Source organism: Neophocaena asiaeorientalis, unplaced genomic scaffold (assembly GCF_003031525.2).
Source record: "Neophocaena asiaeorientalis asiaeorientalis breed wild unplaced genomic scaffold, Neophocaena_asiaeorientalis_V1.1 scaffold191, whole genome shotgun sequence".
In the NCBI taxonomy this organism is placed as follows: Eukaryota; Metazoa; Chordata; class Mammalia; order Artiodactyla; family Phocoenidae; genus Neophocaena; species Neophocaena asiaeorientalis.
In genome coordinates this window covers 294,231-316,996 of record NW_020175105.1, presented here as the reverse complement: position 1 = coordinate 316,996, position 22,766 = coordinate 294,231, and the positions used below count along the sequence as shown (strand labels likewise).

General features: G+C 47.7%; 1 protein-coding gene across 1 annotated transcript in view; it reads right to left on the bottom strand.

The window, feature by feature from the left end:
* Positions 1 to 22,766, bottom strand: part of ABCA13 (ATP binding cassette subfamily A member 13) — a 268,906-nt gene that overhangs the window by 96,153 nt on the left and 149,987 nt on the right. Inside the window, 2 exon segments of the mRNA XM_024764386.1 lie at positions 16,169 to 16,304; positions 21,152 to 21,239. Coding sequence (XP_024620154.1) covers positions 16,169 to 16,304; positions 21,152 to 21,239 — 224 coding nt within the window.

Below are 22,766 nucleotides of genomic sequence, written 5' to 3'. Positions count from 1 at the left end.
TGAAGTGCACGTTTGCCATGAGCTGAATTGCCCTTCTGGACCACTGACACCACCTTTATGCCTTTCTTTCCCTGAACGAGCCTCCACTCCCTCCTTAGGTATCTGCAAGCTCCCGTTCCTTCCAGCTTCCAGTCATGGGACAAGCGGCCCAGCACCCACCAGCCCTGTCAGGAGGCGGCCCCATAGCTAAGGGACTGAGGACCATTTTTATAATGTTCAGATGCTGCCGAAACCCAGCAAGGGCCCCATGGCACGCCAGAGCCTGAGGGGGCGAGTTTGCAGTGCTGTGCACTGCTTGGGGCTACGTGGATGAATGAGCGTGCTGTAGGTGAGAAAACATCCAGAGCAATGCAGCTAGCTGAGGGACGGTTTGGAAATTATATAATTTTGGGAACACGAAAGTATATTGGACTTGCCTAATCTGAAAATACCCCTGGGGCAAGAGGGAGCTGGAAAATGCCTTCAGGTAGCTACAGGATTGTCATGAGCACAGATGACAGACTTGATCTGTAACGTTCTGGAGGAAGAAGACAGTCCAGGGAGATAGATTCAAAAGATATTAAAAAAAAAAAAAGCATGTGGTCTAGAGGGTTGAAACTCTGGGCCAGCCTGACCTCTGAGGGGAGAGGTTGAGTCTTAAGCGCTTCTGTGTTTGTCTGGCCCTCCCGACTTGCATCCTTTACAATAACACTGTGGCTGTAGGTCCATTGCTTCCCTGAGTTCTGTGAGCTTCTAGTGAATTCTGTAAGGGGATGGAGTCCTGCAAACCCTCAAGGCTACAGTGAGGAGGTCACAAGTGGGGCTGCCTCGGTACCCTTGAAGAGAGGCTGGTGTCAGAGGTGAGGCGGCCTTGTTGGGGACGGTGCCCTCTGACCTGTAGGGTCTGCATCAACTCCAGTGGTTGGAGTCTCACTGAGCTGCCCTTCATGCAGCCAGACGGCACACAGCACACTCCTCGGCTCTGCATCTAGAGGGCACAGAGGCAGGCATGGGGTCCCCCCCGGGTTCCCTGCTCTGCCCCCACTCTCCTTGGGGCTTCTCCAGCCTCCCCTGCTGGCTGCGGATGTCCCCTACATCTGCCCCGCACACCGCAGGGTCTTACTTCCAGAACAATCTGTGTCAGCTGCCGACGTGCTCCTCCTTCAGCTTCTCCACGGCTGTTAGTGTCCCGCGTCCTCCCAGCCCACAGGCTCAAGCACTGAGTCATCATCGTCCCCCCTCTCCTGCACCACACAGATCCGACAAGTCCCTGCACTGTGGCCAGTCCACATCCCCTCCACGCCGCAGCCCCTGAGCCATCCTAACCCACATCGCCTGTCAGCTCTCCTCCCCTGGCATCACCACCCTCCCTCCAGCCCTAGAGAATTTCCAGTAAGAAAAAGAAAATGTAGCGTCCGTATTCTTTATCTGGACATGGATGCTCTTGTCACTCTGCTGTCCCACTGCTCCCACCTGAAGAACTCTACTGCTGTCATGTTCCCGCACGCCAACCCCAGGTGTATCTCACCTTTGCCGTGTTCACCACCCCGAACCCTCCGTACCTCTGCTCCGTCTGCCCCGGGACAGGGTTTGTTTCTGACCACCTTCCTGCAGAGGGACCCAGAGACATAGAGGGAACAGAGGTGGATGCGGTTCTCAACATCCTTGTGAGCAGAGGACAGGCTGGTACCCAAAGGAAATGCAGGTCAACCTGCGGTCACGTGATGTGTGTTGGTCAGGACATTCGGCTATTAGTCTAAATTCTTACAGAGCAGCATTGTCATAGCCAGGACAGAAGCAGCCTCTGGAACGCGGAGGTTTGTGAAAGTTTCCCAGGACTCAAGCCCTGGGCTGCAGGCACCACAACCCACATCCCCGCCAGCGTGTCCCGTGCACTCCTGGTTCTGCAAGTCTGCATCTGCATCTGTGCAGGGAAGGAGGTGGCGGAGGGCGAACGGCCCTCCCTTGCTGGTTCTGCAGTGAGAAGCTGCAGGCCACTTTGTGGCGAGTTCAACAATGAAATTTTAAACGACTGTGGCTGGACCTTTATTTTCATCCAGCTGCATAAATATCTGTACTTGCTTTAACCATTAGAGTAACCATGGAAAGTTTACGAATGTTCTCTAATATTTGCTTTCTGTGCCCTCTTTCGTCTGTTATGAATTTATGACCCTTCATTTTCGCCCACATCCTGGATTTTGTCATCCTTTTAGGGTTTTCGTCTGGGAGGCGAGGGTACCCCAGTCCCTTCCTCACTAATGAAGTGACTGAGTGCTCCTGGGGTTGGCAATGCCACCATGTGGAGGCCATGTTCTGGACACTTTCAGTATCTCCTCATTCAGTGTCTGGTGGTAGATGATGTGATTCAGAGACCAGGACAGCGTGCACAGCCTGCAGATCCTCCAGCAAGGGGCCTCCCAGGGAGCGGCCCAGCCTGGACTCACCCCTATTATCCAGAGGCTGAATAGGGAGCAGAGGAAGAGCCGGTGACCTGCTCCTGACACAGGCAGCAGCCAAGCATCCAGAGTCCCAGGGGAGGCTCGCTCACCAAATCACAGGACATGGGGAACCTTGTTTCTACACGGAGAACTTTGTGTCTACAAGGAGAACCTTGCCTCTACTCAGAGAACCTTGTGTCTACACGAATAACCCTGTGTCTACACAGAGAACCTTGCGTCTACATGGAGAACCCTGCGTCTAGGTGGAGAAACTTGCTTCTACATGGAGAACCCTGCGTCTACGTGGAGAACCTTGCTTCTACACGGAGAAGCTTGCCTCTATGCGGAGAACCTTGTGTCTACACGGATAACCCTGTGTCTACACGGAGAACCTTGTGTCTACATAGAGAATCTCGTGTCTACAAGGAGAACCTTACCTCTACTCGGAGAACCTTGTGTCTACACGGATAACCCTGTGTCTACACAGAGAACCTTTGTGTCTACACGGATAACCCTGTGTCTACACAGAGAACCTTACATCTACACAGAGAACCTTGCATCTACACAGAGAGCCTTGTGTATACATAGAGAACCTTGTGTCTACAAGGAGAACTTTGCCTCTACTCAGAGAACCTTGCGTCTACACAGAGAAGCCTGCGTCTACACGGAGAACCCTACGTCTACACGGAGAACCCTGCGGCTACACGGAGAACATTGCTTCTACATGGAGAACCTTGCGTCTGCACGGAGAACCTTGTGTCAACAAAGAGAACCTTGTGTCTACACGGGAGCTGCAGTGGGTGCCAACAACACACCAGTGAGAAGCAGGAAGCAGCCTGACCCACATGGTACAGAGGCTGCCCTCCCTCCCCGGGGCCTCTGCTCAGAAATCTCTCAGGCCCCAGCTTTCCATTCAGCACTGGCTTTCGAGTCCCATCGTTTGCATATTTTACAGAGTAAATATTTTAATCTAATCTCCTGAAGACTCGCATGCCTGGGGTCCTCTCCAGGGACCTGCAGGGAGTCCTACCAGTCCTGGACCTGGCACCTGCTTGGTGCTCAAGGCCACAGGGAGACTGAATCTCACATCCACCCGGAAATTAGAAATTCTCTTTAAAAGTAAGAGATGGAGAAAGAAAGGGCCTGAGACCACAGTGTTTGAGAATGGAGACCATTACATCAGCAGGAAAATCCCTCCACAGGCTTTCAGAGACCCAACTCTCCTGCTGGGCATTTACCACCAGCTTTTCTAAGACAGCAGCTCCCCACTTTGGACCCCAAGTCAAACGACATTCTGATTTTATTCTGATTTGGGGTGGAAATCTGGGCACCAGACATCAGTGGAGCTTCACCAATGGTAAAGAGCGATTGGACACTTCTTCATTCCAAGGGCTGAGAATTCATTTGACACACACCTCACAGGACCCCAGGACCCAGCAGCCAGTGGTCAGGGTTCCCCAGCCCTGGGGGCACCTGGTCCACTCATAGGACCCCCATAAAGATGAAGGAAGGAATCGGGCAGCAGGATGGGGAAGGAGGTGGGGGCTCCCTGGGGAAGGATCTGCTCCTGCAGCTCTGGGGTTTCTGAATGCTGGCAGGCTTTTAATTCTGATTCTTCCATTTGGTTATCACTACGTCAGATGCTTTCAGAACCACAGATATTCTAAAGGTAGAAGTGGCTCTGCAGGATTAAACTTATTTCAAAATCAGGTTAACATTCCTCTGCATCTGTGCTGAGATTTTGTTTGTATTTTGCAAAAGCGGGAAGGGACTTAGAGTTACTGCAATAGGGATGTGTATGCCTGTTTTCTCAAAACAGAAGAGTCATGAGAAACCACAGGTGGAAGGTACCCCTCTCCCTGGGGTCCATGTGCCCCAGGACCCGGGAAGGAGAGGTGGCAGGTGGCAGTGGACATGCCTGCCCAGGCCCGCACTCCCACCACCTTCTCCCCCAACCCCTGATCCAGACAACAGTGAAGCGTTAGGAAACAGAGATCCTCCCACAGACTCCAGGAGAGAGACGGGGCTTGGGATCCATGTCACACACCAGGAACACTGCTGAGTGCAACTCCCCGGGGACAGAGAAAGTGCTGGGGGTAGGAAACTGAGGCAGAGGACGTTCTGGCAGCTTCTCTAAGGCCAAACACAGTACAGAGTGAGAGGCACAACTCTGACTCTCCAGACCCCAGTTTATGCATTTTCTGTCCTTACAGCCTGTGATGCCCTAGTTGCAGGGACACACTACTGCAATGGGCAATCTCTGTAACTGGGCTGTTTCCATCGCATTGTGTGTGGTCGGAGCTCCATTTAGGTAACAACTGCAGTGTAATAGGATCTCGGGGCTGATGACACCACAGAAAGGCCCAGAGTCCATCAGGGAAGGACCACAGTTCCAGCACCACAAGGGAGCAAAGGAAACCACTCAAATCTCTCTTCAGTGTCACCTCCAACCATTTTCAGAAATGACGTTTCCAAATGTACATTCTGAAAATGCTTGAATGATTTTTGTTTGATTACTCTTGTCATTTATATTCCAGCTTTTCTTTCTAAGAATTGGCCCACGGCAATGTATAAATGTATAAAAGTAATGTTCTGATTTAGTATTCTCATTAGAGTATGTCTTCTATGGTTTCCAGATTCTGTATATTTATCATTTGTAAAAATGCACATTTGTGCTTTTGTCCAATATTCATTATGATAACAAAACACTTATCTTGTCTCCAATTCAAGTAGTCACTTTTAGGTTCACTCCTTCTATAAAATATATCTTTGCAAGTATTGATGCCCAGATGTCTGTAAACATCCACAACTAAAGAAAAGACTGACTTTGGCATCAACACATGTGCAAGAGTTTGTGTTCTTTTAAATAATTCACTATGAGTCATTAGTGAGATAGGGAAGAGTTCAATTAATCTGACAGAGTATTGAGAGCAATGCATGCACTTTCCCGACTAGAAGGCATTTTGATGGCTTTCTCTCTCTCCCTCCTCTTAATCTCTCCTGGAAAAGAAGGTTTTGTTCTCAATATTAATGCTTCTTGAGTAGTAGATGCCAATGGTAACAAGGTTTTAAATAAAGAACAGGGAAAAGAGTAAAATTAAAATAAACCATAATCCAATCCCAAACCAACCAGAGTTAATCAGTATTTGCATTTTGACATTACTTATTTCAAAATGTCCGGGGTTTTCTCTACATGAACATAATTATTATTGAATTATATTTCACATTATGTATCTTCTATTTCATGGATCACTCATGACCTTCAAATAATTTTTTCACTGCATGCATGCAAACATTTGCATAATCTATGTGCTTCACGAGAATTGATGTTCACCAATTGATTCATTCATTCTCTGGATTTAATATTTTTGTGATCTTACTTTTGATGAGTCCCTCTGGGACTGTCTCTGGGCCCCATTTTTACTGGGGATACTGGCGGCATGTCTTCTGAGCTGCACCCTACAGGGGGCATCTCTGTGGTCTGTTCTCTCCATGAGCAAATGCCTTCACTAGGTAGGGAGTTTGGGGTGTGTGCCTTTTTCTTGCCATGTTCTGTAGGCAGCATTCCAGGGCCCGCTGCCTCTGGAGATTGTGGTTAAGGAGTCAGAGACCAGACTCTAGTCCCTCCACGTGGAGTAGTCCCAATCCCCCCAGGTCCTCTCCCTTGTGACCCCAAACCCTGGACATTACAGTACACACAGGAAGGTTCTGACAGGTGGGAAGGAGGACACGGGGAAGGACACCTCCGTGTGTCCCCTGGTTTCCTTACTGCCTCCCACACATGAAAGCCTATGGAAGCCTCCAAGTGGGAACAGCCAACGGATCCCGACAAGAAAAGGTCCCTCCACCCCGACCCTTGCTCCTAAAGACAGTGAAGCTTTAGGAAGCAGAGCTCCTCCCACAGACCCCAGGAGAGAGACGGGGCCGAGAGGAAAGCTGAAGGAGCAGAAAATGTGGCCTAGCAAAAGAGCACACTCCTGGCAATGTCCACCCCTCAGTTCATCCAAACTCTGCTGGGAAACTGCCCCACCCTCTGCAGTTTCAGCAGGTCCCATCTGGAAGTGGACTTCCTGCCCACCTGACAGAGACAGGGAGCACCACAATGCCCCACTCGCATCCAGAGGCGAGCCGAGCCTTCTCCCGCACCTGGCCAGTGAGACGAGCATGGCAGAGTGAGGAGAGTCACCTCTCCATGCTGCACAGACCCTGCCCCTCAGGAGGGACCAGCAGGAAGCCCAGCCCCGCGTCCACCTGGCGGCACCAACGACGTGGCCACATGGAGCAGGGCTGTCAGCACCGCTTCACCTCCACCCTCTGCCCTGCCATCCGGCTGCGCCCACTTCCCACCCAGCATCACTGACACTGAAGGGGGCCACGTGGAGGGGGTAGGTACAGCTGGTCCTCCAGTACCTGCCCCCAGTGTCAGGGGCGGGCCCTGGGGGATGAACGTAAACCCCACTGAGGAGCCACGAGATAGTGCGAGTCAGTGCCTTCTTTTGCCATGTATGTGTCAGCAAGGTTCAGTGGTAGATCTGGACCCCACCCCCCAGATCTGCAGCTTTTTCCAGGAGGGCATCAGCAGAGCCCGCTGGTAGGTTAAACAGACATATCTACCTAGTTCTCAGGCGAGACTTCAACAGAAAGATTGCCTGCTTCAAAACAAAACAGAACCACTTAATGGGATTCAGAATCTCATAATCTGGCGTCCAAAATACCCAGGATTCAACTGAAAAAATAGCCTTCATGACAAGAACCAGAATAATCACAACTTGAAAGAGAAAAGACAATGAACAGATGCCAACAGTGGGACGAGTCAGGATGTGAGGGTTATCTGACAACGGGGAGCATAAAGATGTTTCAATGAGTAATCGTGAATTCCCTTTAAATGTAAAAAAAAAAAAAATTAATGTATCAGTAAAGAAACAGAAGTGATAAAAAATAATCAAATGGGAGATCTAGAACTGAAAATAAAGTGACAGAAATTAAAAAAGAAATAAAAAACTTGCTAGATGTACTCAACAGTTGGGTTAAATAGAATGATAGAATCAGTGAACATGAGGATGAACAACAGAATTTACCCATCCTAAAAAACAAAGAAAATAAACCCCGGAAATTCAGGGACCTATGGGAAAATAACAAGAGAGCTGACAGTTTTATTACTGTAGTCTGAGAAGGAGAAGAGAGACAGAGGGATTGAAAAAGTACTTGAAGACATAATGACAGAAAAGTTTCCAAGGTTGCCAAAAGGTGTACATCTACAAATTCAAGAGCTAATGAAACTTAAGTGAATCCCAAATAGAAAAACCCAAATAAACCTATGCCAGGATATGTTATAATTAAATTTCCCAAAACTTAAGACAATAAAAAAAGCCTTAAAACCAGCCAGAGAGAGAGAGATGGGAACACAAACTCAAAATACAGTGGATTTCTCATTTGAAACCATGGTATCCAGAAGGAATTGGTACATTTTCGAAGTGCTGGATGTTTCTTTTCTGACAACCATGAATTATATATTAGTGAAACTATCTGTCAAGAATGAAGGAGAAATAAAAACATTCTCAGTGGAAAGAAAACTAAGAGAATTTGCCATTAGCAAACCTACTGTGAAATAGCAAAAGGAAGTCTTCTAAACCAAAAGGAAATCGATCATAACAGAAGAAGGCTTAGAACTTCCAAAAGGAAAGGAGAACAGCAGAATGTGTTTACAATGGGGGCAGGGACTTCCCTGGTGGTCCAGTGGTTAAGACTCTGCACTTCCATTGCAGGGGCACAGGTTTCAGCCCTGGTTGGGGAACTAAGATCCCACATGCCGTGTGGCACAGCCAAAAAAAGAAAAATAAAGAGAACCTAGTTTGTTACCAACCAATGTCTCTAATATGGCAGAAAATAATGAATAAATAGGTAAATAAATAAATAAAATGGGGGTAAATATAACAGACCAGCCTTTATCTCATGAGTTTCTCAAGTCATTCTCAGTGACATAAGCAATAATTAGAACACGGTCCAAGGTGGTGCTCAAGGTATAAGTAAATACCTAAGACTGTTATATCGTAGAAGTGGAGAGGGCTAAGGGCCCTAAGTGCAAGCAAGGTTTCTACACAGTACTCAAAGTGGCAAATGCCAATACCAGTAGATGGTAGTAAGTCACCCACATACATTGTAATACCTAGAACCACCACCAGGAAAGCTAGATCAAGGAATATACTCAAAATATGACAGACAAATCAAGATGGAATCCTAAAAAAAACTGTTCCATAACTCACAGGAAGGCATGAAAAGAAAAAAGAGAGAAAAAACAAAACAATAAAGTGTCAGATTTAAGCTCACTGATATGTAAATCCACTCAATGTAAATGGTCTCAATACACCAATTAAATGGCAGAGACTGGTAGAGTGGATGAAAAAATATGATCCAACTATATGCCGTCTACTCAAAAGTCACTTCAAATATAATGACATAGGCTAGAAATAAAAGGATAGAAAAGATATACTGTGCAAACATTAATTTAAAAAAGTAGGAAAGATTATATTAAAATCAAATAAAGTAGACTTCACAGCAGCTGAAATTACCAGCAATAATGAGGGATGTTACACAATGACAAACGAATAAGTCCACCCAGAAGGCACAACTATGTACCAACCATCAGAGCCTCAACATACATGAAGGAGAAATGGGTACAGCTGAAAGGAGAAACAGACAAATCCACAATTATACCTGGGGACTTCAATAACCCCCATTCAGCAAATGACAGAACTACAAGACAGAAAACCAGCAAGTACACTGATGAACTGAGCCACATAACCAGCCAATAAAACCTAATTGATATATATATAGAACACTCTACCCAACAACAGCAGAACACTCATTTTTTCATCCTCCATGGAAACTTCACCAAGATAAACCATACCTGGACCACAACACAAACCTCAGCCAAGCTAAAATCATTAAAATACGCAGAGTGTGTTCTCTAACGCTGATATATCAAACAAAACATCAGTGACAGAAAGGTAACAGGAAAATTTCAAAAACCTAGAATTTTAACAACACACTTCTAAATAATCCCTGAGTAAAAGAAGAGGTCTCAAGGGAAATTTCTGGAAGTCAGAAGCCAATCTTATTTGTATTCCTGCAAAAGTAATCTGTTACAGCTTTGTAAAAGAGATTGTCCTTTATCTTTGAATTCTAGAAAACTCACCAGCCTTTGTTTTGAATCAATAATTGCTATCTCATAATTTCCAGTTCAGGAATTTTGCCTGAATCATGGCAAACCCTTCCACGGGCCCAGAGCTGTGTTGTTTTGTTTTTGATGCACGTTTTCTTCTCTCATTGTTCCTTGTTACTTTAATTATTATTTGTCTGCTTTCTTCCTCTACCTAATCCTAATAGCTTATGACGTCATCTTTTCCCTCTGTGTTCTGAGAAGACTGCACATGGGGCAGGAAGATTTGCCATCAATATGGTGACTCTGCATCCAGTGAAAATCTATGTCACCACCTGCATCTCAGCAGTTCCCTCTGACCCTACCCTGCAACTCAGGCTGGCTTTTTCTTCATCCTTCCTCTTCTGTTTCATGGACTTCACACATCTCCCTGTGTCTACACGGATGTGAGCTCACACCAAGACAGCTCCTGTGCTAACACCTTCTTAGTGTATTCAGCGTGCTCCTCCCACGAGGCGTGGGGCAGGTCCTTGACCCCATGCTGGGTCAACAGCTGGTTTTATTTGTATTTTTTTCCAACTCCTCCTTGATGGGGGCAAGGGCTGGTCCTGACACCTCAGTGCTCACAAGCCTTCCCAGCCCAGGGTACTGGTCACCTCCACTCGAGTGCGACCAGATCCTCTCTCTCAAATATCTCCATCTCCCTGAGGTATAGACTGAAGGCCACTACTGACGGCCAGTTCCTGATACCCAACAGCTCTTCATGCAGAAGCTCTGATAAACAGACCTGAGTTGACCTCCTGTTCTCAGGCATGGGCTCTCCCACTAGGAGTCGGGGGTTTATCCCCGGGGAGTGTGTATCTTATTCCATCAAAAGTAAGGCAGTGAAGTAATTTTGCTAAACAAATTTTTCTCCTGATAGCTCTTAGGAAATGGCCTTGTACTTACTGCTCTATTCCAGGCTTTGAACAGTGAAATTCTGTATGATAAAAATTCTGTGGAGAGCTACCTAAATGCTCTTTACTGTGAAACATTGATTTTTTTCCAAGCAGTCTTTTTTTTTAATTATAAAAGTTATGCATATATGGGAGAAAATTCATAACGTACTGCAAGGCACACAGAAAATTTTAAACATTTCCTGTGAGTCCACTACCCAGAGAAAAAGCCACCATTATTATTTCTGATTGGATGTGTGTATGTTTGTGTGTGTGTGTGTGTGTGTGTGTGTGTGTGTGTAGATATATACACACACATACTGTCTCTCTACGCTATTCCACTATATCAAATTCCTGCTTGGAGGCATGTATGTGGTCATAATTCATTTTCTTGATTGTTTCGTTGAATTAAGCCAGACCCAGAACAAATACTACATGACCCCACTTACATAAGAAATCTAAAATAGTTTAACTCCCAGAAGCAGAGAACAGAATGGTGGTTACCAAGGGCTGGGGGAGGGGGCTCGGTGCAGCACAGAGCCGAGAGTTTAAAACACTGTGTTGTGTACTTGAAAATCTGCTAAAAGCATAGATCTTATGTTGGTTTCTTTTCACAAAATAGATAGATAAATAGATAGATAGATAGATAGACTCTAGATGGACAGATGATATAGATGCTAGACAGATAGATGCTAGATAGATAGATATAGACTCTAGATGGATAGATGATATAGATAGATGATAGATAGATAGATGATAGACTCTAGATGGATAGATGATATAGGTAGATAGATGTTAGATAGATAGATGATAGATAGATAGATAGATAGATAGATAGATAGATAGATAGATGATAGACAGACAGATGGATGGGGCAGAAGGAAACTTTTGGAGGCAAAGGAAATGTTATGACTCTGATCGTGATGATGGTTTCAGGGTGTATACTTACCCCAGACTCATCAAGGTGTGTATATTGATATTTACAAGTTGTTCTATGTCAATCCTGCCTCAGTAAAGGTGTTTTAATGTAGAAAGTTGAGCAGAAATGCTTAAGGTGAAGAAGGGTGGGAGAGGGACTCTGGACAAGGCAGAGCAGGATCCGGGCCCGTGGGGGCGGCAGGTCGTCGGGGGGACATTCTGGCTGCACCGACGGGGAGCATGGCGGGAGTGGGTGCAGTGACAGGTCAGCAGCACGTGAGAAGATGGCCTGTGTCACGGGAGGAAACGTGACCCCTGGTGCCCTGAATATGGGGCAAGGACAATTTCACCACTTTAGAAACGCCTCCTCCCAGCAACGTGTCAGCATCTTTACTGTGTCTTTATTCTTGAATCAATATCAGTGGAATCTTAACAAAAACGCTGCCCAAGGGGAGCACCCAGAATAGGGGGGACTCAGACGTACACACAAGATCGAAGCGTGAGGTGAGGTGGCCTGTGACTGGCAAGCGGGACTGAACCTGGGTTTGGGTTTGGGGATTTTCATTATTATTATTAATTATTATTATTTCTTCCAGGAGGGTGTGACAAACAGATCAAGGGAGGCGGGACCTGTGGTGAGCACAGAGGGGATACCTGGAGAGACAGCAAGGGGCCCGTGGGCCAGAGGCTGCACGCGGGGGGAGGGGTGAAGCAGTTTTGGGGGAGGCTGGAGGGGGGCTTCCAGGCCAGACAGGAGTGGAGCGGGGGTACAGGTCTCAGGGAGGAGCCTTTTATTCGGCTACAGCAGATACAGGAAGCCGGGGGTGCGTGAGCTGAGGGCCGTGCTCTGCGGGTGGCCCTGGGCACTGGGGCGTGTGACGCTGTGGGGTTGGGGGCACACGGGACCCCAGGCACCTGCCAAGAGGCTGTGCAGGAGCAGGTGGTGAAGCGACTGAAACGTGCCGATTCGGGGTCCCGAGGGCAGAGAGACTCGCCGACTAGCCGTGCAAGGCACAGGAAGAAGCCATCGAGGTTGCGGTGTGCCCTCAACGGGCCTTTCATTTCCCTTGGGACCCGGAAATATATCATTTCATGACATCACGTGTGACTAACCCGCTGACATGAGAACAAAGCCTCTAAGGTGACATGTACTCTGTGTCCCCCACCCCTGGGTGAACTAAGGCCGCGTCCACGCCTATAACCCATGGGCGTCTTGGCCACCTTCGATGGCGGTGGAACAGGACACCCGGCCTGCACGTGGACTCACGCAGCTGGAAGACTCAACCTGGAGGGTCACTGCACGAGCACGTCTCTTCAGTCAGGGCTGTTCCAGCCTCCTAGCGGATTTAACAATGATTCCAATGCTGGCTAGGCTAGTAACCTGCTTGACGTTGAGTTTTACGCTTAAAATCGGGGGCCCTGACAAGCTGCACAGTCGCTGGGGCTCCGCAGCGTGGCCTGGCTGGGTCAGGGCTCAGAAAGTCCCTCCATCTAAGGCAGGGACGTCCAGGTGTGCTGGGGCCCCAGCACAGGACTGCAGGGACGAGCAGCAGGGCATGTCGTCTGCAAAGCGGTTCCTTCGGCCTTGTTGCCGGGATGCCCACTGAGCCCCATCCCCGGGCTGCTGGGCCCACAGCACAGGCTCCACCCAAGTCCCACGGCCCGTGAGTGCTTGTTTCATCATGAGGGCTAAGCTAACAGTTCCATGTCCGCCTGTGGCAGATGGGCACCAAGGCACATGAGGAGCCCTGCTCATCGGAGCCCTTACTCAATACTCAGGTAGTAAGTCACCACGTGTTCTCCTGAGGGGCTGCAACCTGCACGCTCCCGATTTACTGCACAGACCCTCCTTCTCATGAGGGCTGCACACACACGCCAAGGGGAATCGGAAGGTTGACATGAATAAAATACTGTTAAAGAAGTTTCCAGTAGCTGAGAATACATGTCTTTTTCAAGTCGACACAACTTTCCAACAACGGAACACGAAGTCCACTCCTACCAGTGGGTGTTTCTCAGCCGAGCTTCACCAGGAACGTCTGGGAAACAGGGCAGACGAGACACAACTGGCAGACACCTGCGGGCCAGTCAACGCTGTTCCCAGGTCCAAGCTCTCCTTATGCTACACACACGCACACACGCTTCCCCGCTCGCCCTTCTTCACTGACCTCCCGCAAAGCTTCCACCTGGCTTCCTAAATCCCTGGAAGAGCCTCTCCCACCTCCTTCCACCCCATCCCGTCTGCATGTCACCAGCCCCGCAGAAGCCAACGTCCCAGGCACCACATCCTCGTTCTCCCTGGAGATTCTGGAACTTGGGAAAATTCTTCTGCTCTTCCTGACCTCTGCCTTTCCCTGGACTCCGTGCCGAGACCCTCCCGCCTCAGGGGGGCTGCAGCCCCTCTGCCTCCTTCCCCGCCCCAGCCTCCTGTCTCTGCAGCTTCGACCACGGTAGGATCTGACCAGAAGACCAGCGGAATCTACCACCTGTGTGAAGGTTCAGGCTAAATGGTTTACTGAGGACCCTCTCCTGACCTTGTTTCTCCAGTTCTCTGAATCGCGCCACACACTTATTTTCATCTAACATGAAACCCACCACCTCGGAACCTGTATAAATCCCTTTCTCCGTCTTCTTCTCCTAAATCATTTCTCAGGTCGTCAGCGCTGACCACAAAGTCCTTCATTCTTAAAAGCTCACGTTTACATTTTAACCCTTTAAACTCTTACTCTAAACTTCTTTGTGTCAGGTTCTTTATTTTTCTTCCTTTCCCTATCCCCAAGGCCCCAACCTTTTCTCCCACCTGTTTGAACTTGACAATTTCACTATTTGCCCCAATGCATCCTGGCTTTGCCTGGGCCACCTCTAGACTGTGAGTGGCATCCTTCCGACAGGTCCCATGGTTGCAGCAGGGACCCTCCCTTTACCACGTGGATCCAGATTATTCTTCCTAAGATACTCCTGGGACGGCGTCATCCTCATTCTCAACTGTAGACAAAGCCTATCTGCTGCCTATTAAGTAAAGGCCAGCTTCCTCCCTCTGACAGGCAAGGTCAAGCAGAATGTGGCCTCAGACACCCCCTCAACAATGTCTCTCTACAACGACCCTCACAATGAGGTCAAACCGTACTTCCCCACGGAACCCGAACAGATGCTCGGATTTCTCTCACATCAGCACTAATACCCACAGTAGCTTCCTGACATCGATCAAACGTTTGCTGATGTGTTAGGTCCAGTGTTAGTGACCCCCCTCCACAAAGCATGTCCTATCCGTGCCCATCAGAAGCGCCCTCTCAGTTCATTGCAGTAGAAAAGCAAAGGCTGTGTCATCAGCTGGACCTAGAATCAAACCAAGGCCCCCTCACCCAACCTTCTCAGAGCCACAGCCGGTGGGCAATTCCTCTGAGCCTCCGTTTTCTAATCAGTGAAGGAGGCAAATAGCACCTACCTTACAAAACTGCCACAAAGACTAAATGAGACCATGGATATAAAAATATCTAACGTCCCTCAGACATTTCAGACACAACAAACATCACTGCTCTCCCTCATCCATACAACTTTATGCTCTTTGGTACTTTACTTGGGCATACACGTTTTCATATTACTTACTGTCATTCCAAAACAATTACAGTGCCACAAAATAATTAAATGTTTTATTTTAAAAATTGGTGGAGGGACTTCCCTGGTGGCGCAGTGGTTAAGAATCCTCCTACCAATGCAGGGGACACAGGTTCGAGCCCTGGTCCGGGAAGATCCCACGTGCCACGGAGCAACTAAGCCCGTGCGCCACAGCTACTGAGCCTGCGCTCTAGAGCCCGAGAGCCACAGCTACTGAAGCCCGTGCGCCTAGAGCCCGTGCTCCACAGCAAGAGAAACCACCGCAATTAGAAGCCCACACACCACAACGAAGAGTAGCCCCCGCTCACCACAACTAGAGAAAGCCCACGCACAGCAATGAAGACCAACGCAGCCAAAAAAAAAAAAAGAATGGTGGAGAAGGGAAAACAAATATGGAAGAATAAGACAAGGCTGGGGTAAAGTCATAGCATATCGGGGTAATCACTTAGCATTTATTTCCATGTGAATTAATGCTTCGACAAATATATCTTGTGAATCAATTATGATGGCTATGGCCTGCTGGTATTTATACATCTGTTTGCTTTCTTTCTTTATTTTTTAAAGAACTGAATGAATTTGATAAATTACAACTTAGCCCACCCAAATGAGACATATAACATCCCCTTAAACCAGTAAATTCACTCTGGGTTCCAGAAATGCACCTGTGTCATTTACACGGGTAAGAAATAAGAAAGCACAGGTAGTGAATCCAAAGTCAACACAGATAACTTATGAGTTGAGGGCTCGGCATAAAGTAAATTATGATAAATTATGATCACCTTCCCAACAATCATGGTGATCTGGGTCATCTATAACAGTTTTCTGTACGATAGTGTCTTTTTAAATAGAGAAATTCTTCTTGCTTCTGGAAGACGCTAAGTCGCTAGGAGCGAACTCTCTAGTCACCTGAGGTCACAACTTCCAGGAAGGTAAAGACACCGAAAGACACACACACACAAAAGCAGCCCGGGCCTCCCAATCTGTACCCGTTTCTACATGGACTGGCTGCCAGCAGAAAACTCTCATCACGCTTCACGTCCCTATTCAGAATTTCCTCTGTTTCTTTCCCTTAAAAACACTGTCTTTGGAAAGCACTGAATTACAAACTGCATTAAAAATAACTTTACCGTACTGCCTGCAGTCTGCCACAGGGGGTAAGAGCCTTCACAAAATAAGGTTGTTGAGATGACTTAGGTAGGATGGCAGGGAATGAAAGCCCTTCTGATTGTACCACACCCAACAAAGAAAGAGAACTTAATGGCCCTCATGAAATTAGTTCTGACGTCTATTCATCAGCGGTTCTTGGATTCGAGGAACACATGTAAACTTCACCAGCACCTGAACGCAGGCCTCGGAGTACTGGTCCTGCATGGCTGATAGTGAGCGGTGAATGCCAGCCTGCTAATTCTGTATTTATCTCCAGCATATAATTTACGGCTAAAAATAGATTAATTTTCCGCAGAACAAATGTTGAGTGTTGCTCTATAATTATATTCTCACAGCAAAAAGGGAATCTAAGACCATCATTTTTTTTCTTTCTCAGTTGATAAGCTAATGAAATTTGACCTGCAAATTAAAAGCAAGCAAATGATAAGAAAAAAATGATTACTTTCAAATTAATAACTGAACGTGGAACGTTATTTCTCAAAATAAATTGAAGTGAACATTTGCTGAGCGTGGAGAATAAGGCAGCAGGCCTGGCAGGCAGGAGAAAGGTGAAGCAGAAATAGGAGACAGACAATGCTATTAACATTGAAATAAGAAGTAGCATAAAAAATACTAATTGAACCATCAGTATCTATATTTCAAAAGACCAATACTTTAATAAAAACTTTTTAAATGTACTCGGTTTGGAATGCTGGTGAGTGTCTTTAAAATTCTGACCCTAATTCAAGTTCACTTCTCTAGATGATACCACCTTCTGTGACAGACAACCTTCTTTGTGGGACTAGAGCTGCTCCCCAGCAAGTTCATGCTCGAAGGAGGCTGCGTAGGTTCTCACAGTTTGTGCAAGGTCAGGGCCACATCTCAAGTCCCTCAGCTTCCGACCCAATCCCCCCACTCTCGTCACAGGGTGACCAGTCGTTTTCCGCCAGGGTCCTGTGTTCACGGGGACAGCTGGGCTACCACTCATGAAAATGCCAGTCTACACAGGACAGCGACCCCGGTTATTCCTCAGAGAGCCCACATCACCAGGCAAGGCAGGAAGCAGCAGACCCCTTCCCTCTTTCACGGCAGCTGTCACTACACACCCCCTTCTTCAAATATTTTCTTAGGTTCAGGGAAACCTTAGCAGTCATTCTTCCCAACTCCAAGGAAGAAGAAATGCCACTTGAGACCAACTATCCACAGACCCGGGGCATCCAGGTGGATCTGAGACTGGTAACAAAAGCCGCCACAGTTTCGCAGTGTGTGCAATTCCGACACGCGATTCTGAAAAGCAGGGAAAAGTGTGGGTGTCCCTGACGGGGCAGCTCTCCCTGCACTGAGGTCGCCTGCCAGGGTATTCACCCGCTCCTGTGCCCGGCACAGCGACCCTGGGTCCTGCAGGCCTGGGCCGGGCCCCTGGCGCTCCCACCTCAACCCCACACAGCCACAGATGTGCTGACACTGAGGATCTAGCCGTGTTTTTGGAAAGGATACAAGCGCAAGCCTCTGTTAAAGTCAAGGGGCAGGCTGATACAGTCGGAACCCCGGCGTGTGGACGGGAACCCCCAGGACCACCGTCCATGACCTCCCGACCCCCAATCTTGGCTCCTGTAACTGCTTCACTGGAGGGAAATGTATGAAAAAGGCAATGGTAGTCTTTGCCCTGGATCTGGGGTCTTCAGATGTTGTTTTGTTTCATTTTTTTGTTTTAATTTTTGTTTTAAAAGCAGGGAGATTTTTTTTTTCCAGCTTAAGAATGACACTGTATAAAAATGTGGAAACTGGAGTGGGGCAGCTCTGTGGGCCTGGGGGACCCGGGATCCTGGGCACCCTGCAGCCCCTCCCCGCGGGCTTGTGGCTTTTGTGTCAGGTCCCGTTTATGACCCGCTTCTTCTACGCCCTTGGCTGAGGGACTCTGATGTCCTCCCTCTGGTCCAGGCTCAGCCCCTACGCCTCTGTTGTCACTGTAGCGCCCAGCCTGGCCGCCAGGACTGGGTCCGCACCGCCATGCCCGCCAAGGCCAGCAGCCAGCAAACCTCTCCGCCCAGGTCCCCAGTCTCCAGGCCCAAGGTCGAGAGGGACGCCTCCGTATAGAGACCAAGTCACAGGTGTGGCCGTGAAACTCTGTGACAGTTGCTGACGGAGGGGTGGTGTTGAGTGACCCTCTCAGGGGACGAAGGGGTTGAACCCGGAGAACCCTGACTTCACCAAATACCAGTGATTAACTCCAGAGGGTGCAGCCTGAACTAATAGGATCCACGATGCAGCCTGTGGACCTCAGTGAGATGATGGAAAGGCCCGGGTGCTTCACGGGGGCGAAGTCAGAGGGCAGGGGCGCTGCCACGCTGGACCGAGAGGGCTCCAGGCCAGCTCTCTACAGGAAGGAGACTGGCAAGGAGTTGCTCCAATGGCCTGTTTCCAAATCTCCACCCGTGGCTGTCAGGGAAGATGGGAGAAGCGCCCGGCAGAGTCAGGGGCACCGAGGATGTGGTCGTGAGGACAGTCCCAGGGGGCCAGCGGGGTCTGGCTGGGGACACCTCCCCACCCCCGGGAGCGAGGCCTTTGCTGAGCCCTGCTCTGTGAAGGCCAGATGCCAACGGCCCTGTTGGCCGTGACTGCCCACCCTACAGCATCTTTCTGGTGATGGGTGACTGGCGCACAGAGTTTCAAGGAACAGCCTGAACTTCATTTTGGTTCTTCTATAAATTGACCTTCGCTTGGGAGAAATTTTATAAATTCTTTAAGCAATAGATGTTTCATAATGACCTTTAAGTTAACATTTAAGGTTAAGCACAGTTCAAAGGAAGAGCTTTTCTTTTTCTTTTTTTCTCTTCCAAGAATGCTTCCCTGAAATACTGGACCATTCTCTGGAAGTAAGTCGTGGGATTTCCCTCCCTGCCGGCCCGTAAGTCAGGACACAGTGAAATCCAGTAACCGAAGGAGGGAGTCAGCCTCCTTTTAGGGCCACATCCTGACACCTCAGAACAGGCCTTCCATCTCAGAATCCCGAGTAACAGTTCCTCAGAAAGGCAACTGAGTAACTGTAGGAAAAAAATCACTGGATGGATATTTAAATGGCTAAAAGTCTATGTGAGAATAGAACGAATGCCAAACACCAGGAGTTTGGCCTTTTTAACTGAAGTGCGTACCTTCTAGAGGGTGTTTAATTAAACCAGTCTAACACTCAAGATGTGAATGAAATAACTCATAAAGGTTCCACGAGAGACCTTCTACAATACAATGAATTTATAAGTATTAAGCCTGTTCCTATGCAAATTGTCCATTTTCTCCTCAGAAAGACCATGAAAATCACTCCATGTCTTATGACTGTACCCCAAAGGCCAAAGTTAAAGGCTGGTGGCTAATTACTGAAAGGTTAATGCAATAATCTGACACAATATCAACCACCAACAGTGCTAGAGGGATTTCAGACAACAGACGCCCTTTGCAGCCAGTGCGGTATCATGACTACTGGGCTTCCTGGAAAGAAGCTCCATCCCCAGAGGGCTGCATACTATTGGCTTGCATGCCTGTGCCTGGCCAAGTCCACATCAAACAACATTAAAAGCTGCAGAAGTCACTAGTCAAACATGTCAATACAGAAGACAAATAAAGAGAGAAAAGAACAGGTGCCAGGGAGACACAGGGATCCTGTGCCCTCATCACAGAAGCAGAGATGCAGGGAGACCCCGGACCCTGAAAGCAAGGACACGACAGCCCACTGTCAAGAGAGGGCTTGGGATTTGGACAGATTAGAAAGTTAAAATGTTCTGAGAGGAAATGAGTAGATTCCTTCTACAAATTGGGTTGATTTTAATAACAGCCACATCCCGTGTTCAAAAGCCAGCAAACGTATTTTAGTTTATTTTTCTATCAAGCTATGAATCTTGATATTTTTGTATTAAGCTATAAATCTCACGCGTGTGGCCTACAAGGTAAGAGGTCTGAACAAATCTCAGCTGAAAGAGGGGTTTCTGAACAGTCCACACGGGGACTAAAATTTTTCATCAGGGATTATGTTGTGAAATACGACTGTTAACACTTTTTTCTGGAATTGCATCGTGAAGTATGAATGTTAGCATTTTCCTCAGGGATTACATTGTGAAAACCTGTAAAGAACATTTATTCCAATGAGTAAGCCTGCACCGGGCACAAGCCCAGATCTTGATAATCTTTTCCGTGTCCCCAGGAACCATGAAGGTCCAGCACAAGGTAGGGACATTTCATTAGTGATATGACAGGTTTACAAGCAGACACTTCACTCCCAGGATCTACTCTCTCCCAATTTTTCTCTCAGTCGGGACCGACACCAGACAACTATTTCCCCAATCGCCGAAGACTGAAAGCTTCGGATATTTCCCCATCTTAAGGTTGTACTGACTTCTTTCCTTGGAGAAACCTGGCCTGATTCACCACTTCTAAGTTCCCGCTGGTGGGTAAGGGCATCTTTCCTCTATCCCAGCTCTCCTTCCCTCCCAGCCACTTTTGGTGATGCCAGGGAAACTTTCCTCATTCACAGGGACAGTCTCCGCAGGGCTTGAAAATCCAGCCCCTGGGAGGAGTCCAGCATTCTTTTTGTGTCCATCCAGCTCTGGGTCCATCCAGCCACCAGAAAGAGGAGGAATTTAAGTGCACGTATCAAGATCACCATTATCGTGACAACAAATGTCTTTAAACACAGATTATTCTCTCATTTGCTTTAGATCCATCAGATGCATTCTGATCATAACAAAAGACAGTGACCTATTTCATATATTTCTATACAGCCTAAAGGAAAACTAAAAGTAAATTCATTTTCTCTTTCAAGGGAATGTTTATGAACAACCGGTTTTATTTCTCAGTAAAAACACCGGGATTTGGTTTGATTCCGCCTGCACCCACAAAGGTATTTACAAAGCAAGTCTCTCTGACTGCTTTCTAAAACAAGAAGAAAAAAAAAAAAAAGAAAGAAAAAATATTACCTTTGCCAAAGTTCTGGGTTTTGATATATTTGAATGTGCGTCTTGAACCTAATCAGGGATTCTCACTCCAAAACACCATCCTCCAAGCCTGCTGACAGTAAAGGCGGTGTTAGTGTTTGAACCAGGCGGCACCAGGCCTTCCTAGCAGAGGGCCTCCCCCACCCACTGGTCACAGAAGCCTCAGAACAGCAGCTGCTGAGCCCCCAGGCTCCGTGTCGTGGTCTCACGGGGCTCAGCCTGCAGGAGGACGTGGCCTGGCCGCTCCGAACTTACCAACGTGTTAGGAAACACATGCCATGTAAGGACACGGCTGTGGTCCCCTGCACCACGGTTATTTTAATTAACTGTTGTTTCTCCTACAAATCAGCTTTTAGAATCACTTAGTCTGTGGGGCTCTTCTGAGTTACCCTGTTTTGAATTGTTTTCTCTTTCCTACTCTTGCTTCTTTAATCCTCAGTGCAACAAGGCCTCCTTCAGGAAGGCATCCCCAGCTTCTTTGATTGGGGTGTATTTCCTTCTCTTCGGGGTTCTCGCAATACCCTACATTTCCACTTATTGTGTCAATTGCTAATCTGGGTTTTAACTGTCTTCCTGCTAGCTTATCTCTTATGCAGCTCTGTGAGTCTCTCACCGGTACCGTGTCAATTGCTACTCTGGCTTTTAACTGTATTCCTGCTAGTTTGTCTCTTATGTGGCTCCATGAGACTCTCCCGGGTACCCTGTCAATTGCTACTCTGGGTAGGTACTGTCTTCTTGCTAGTTTATCTCTTCTGAGGCTCCGTGAGTCTCTCGCGGGTACAGTGTCAATTGCTACGCTGGGTTTTAACTGTCTTCTTGCTAATTTATCTCTTATGCAGGTCTGTGAGCCTCTAACAGGTGGGAATTACATCTTTTGTCTCCCTATCCCTTGGGCTGTGTAGTATCTGGCACTCATGAAGCTTCTAAAAATACTGGACCTTAGAAATAAAAACACATATTAAACTTTGTCTCCCAGTCTCTGATAAAAGGAGCTTGAAAAACAAACGTCCGCCGTCGTGCCCGGACTCTCAGCAGAAATTTGGGGGCACAGGAATAAGGGAGCATTCCCACCCGGCTCCATTTAACTCATGCATCCATTCACTCATTTCAGAGACATTGATTGAGTGTCTTTTGCATGACAGATACTATTCTAAGTCCTGGACACACAAACTCCAACCTGCAAAACACAGAGATTCTGGGACGTGTTTAAAGACCTGAGGAGTGGGCAGCAGGAGAGATTCAGGCAAAGTTCAGTGGGGGCCGGAGATGGTCCAGGAAGGCCCAGAGATAAAGAGAGCCTGGGGGCAAGGGGGTTGTTTCAGGCACCTTGGACACACCATGCAATGATTTTGCGTTGGGGTCTCAGGAAATTTGATGGGGTGGTGAACGTGATTTCAATTCAAAGCAATGAGAAGCTCATCCCTACCCCCTCAACCTGGATTCACCCTCTTAGGCTCACGGAAATGCAGCACAGAATGAAAGCTTTCCCCAAAATCGCAGGAGAGGAATCTTAAGACACCAGGGAGACCATTATTTCATTATGCTGTTAACGTCTCTGGGCTCATTCTCTAAAGCTCTCAAGCTGCGTCTGTCTCCC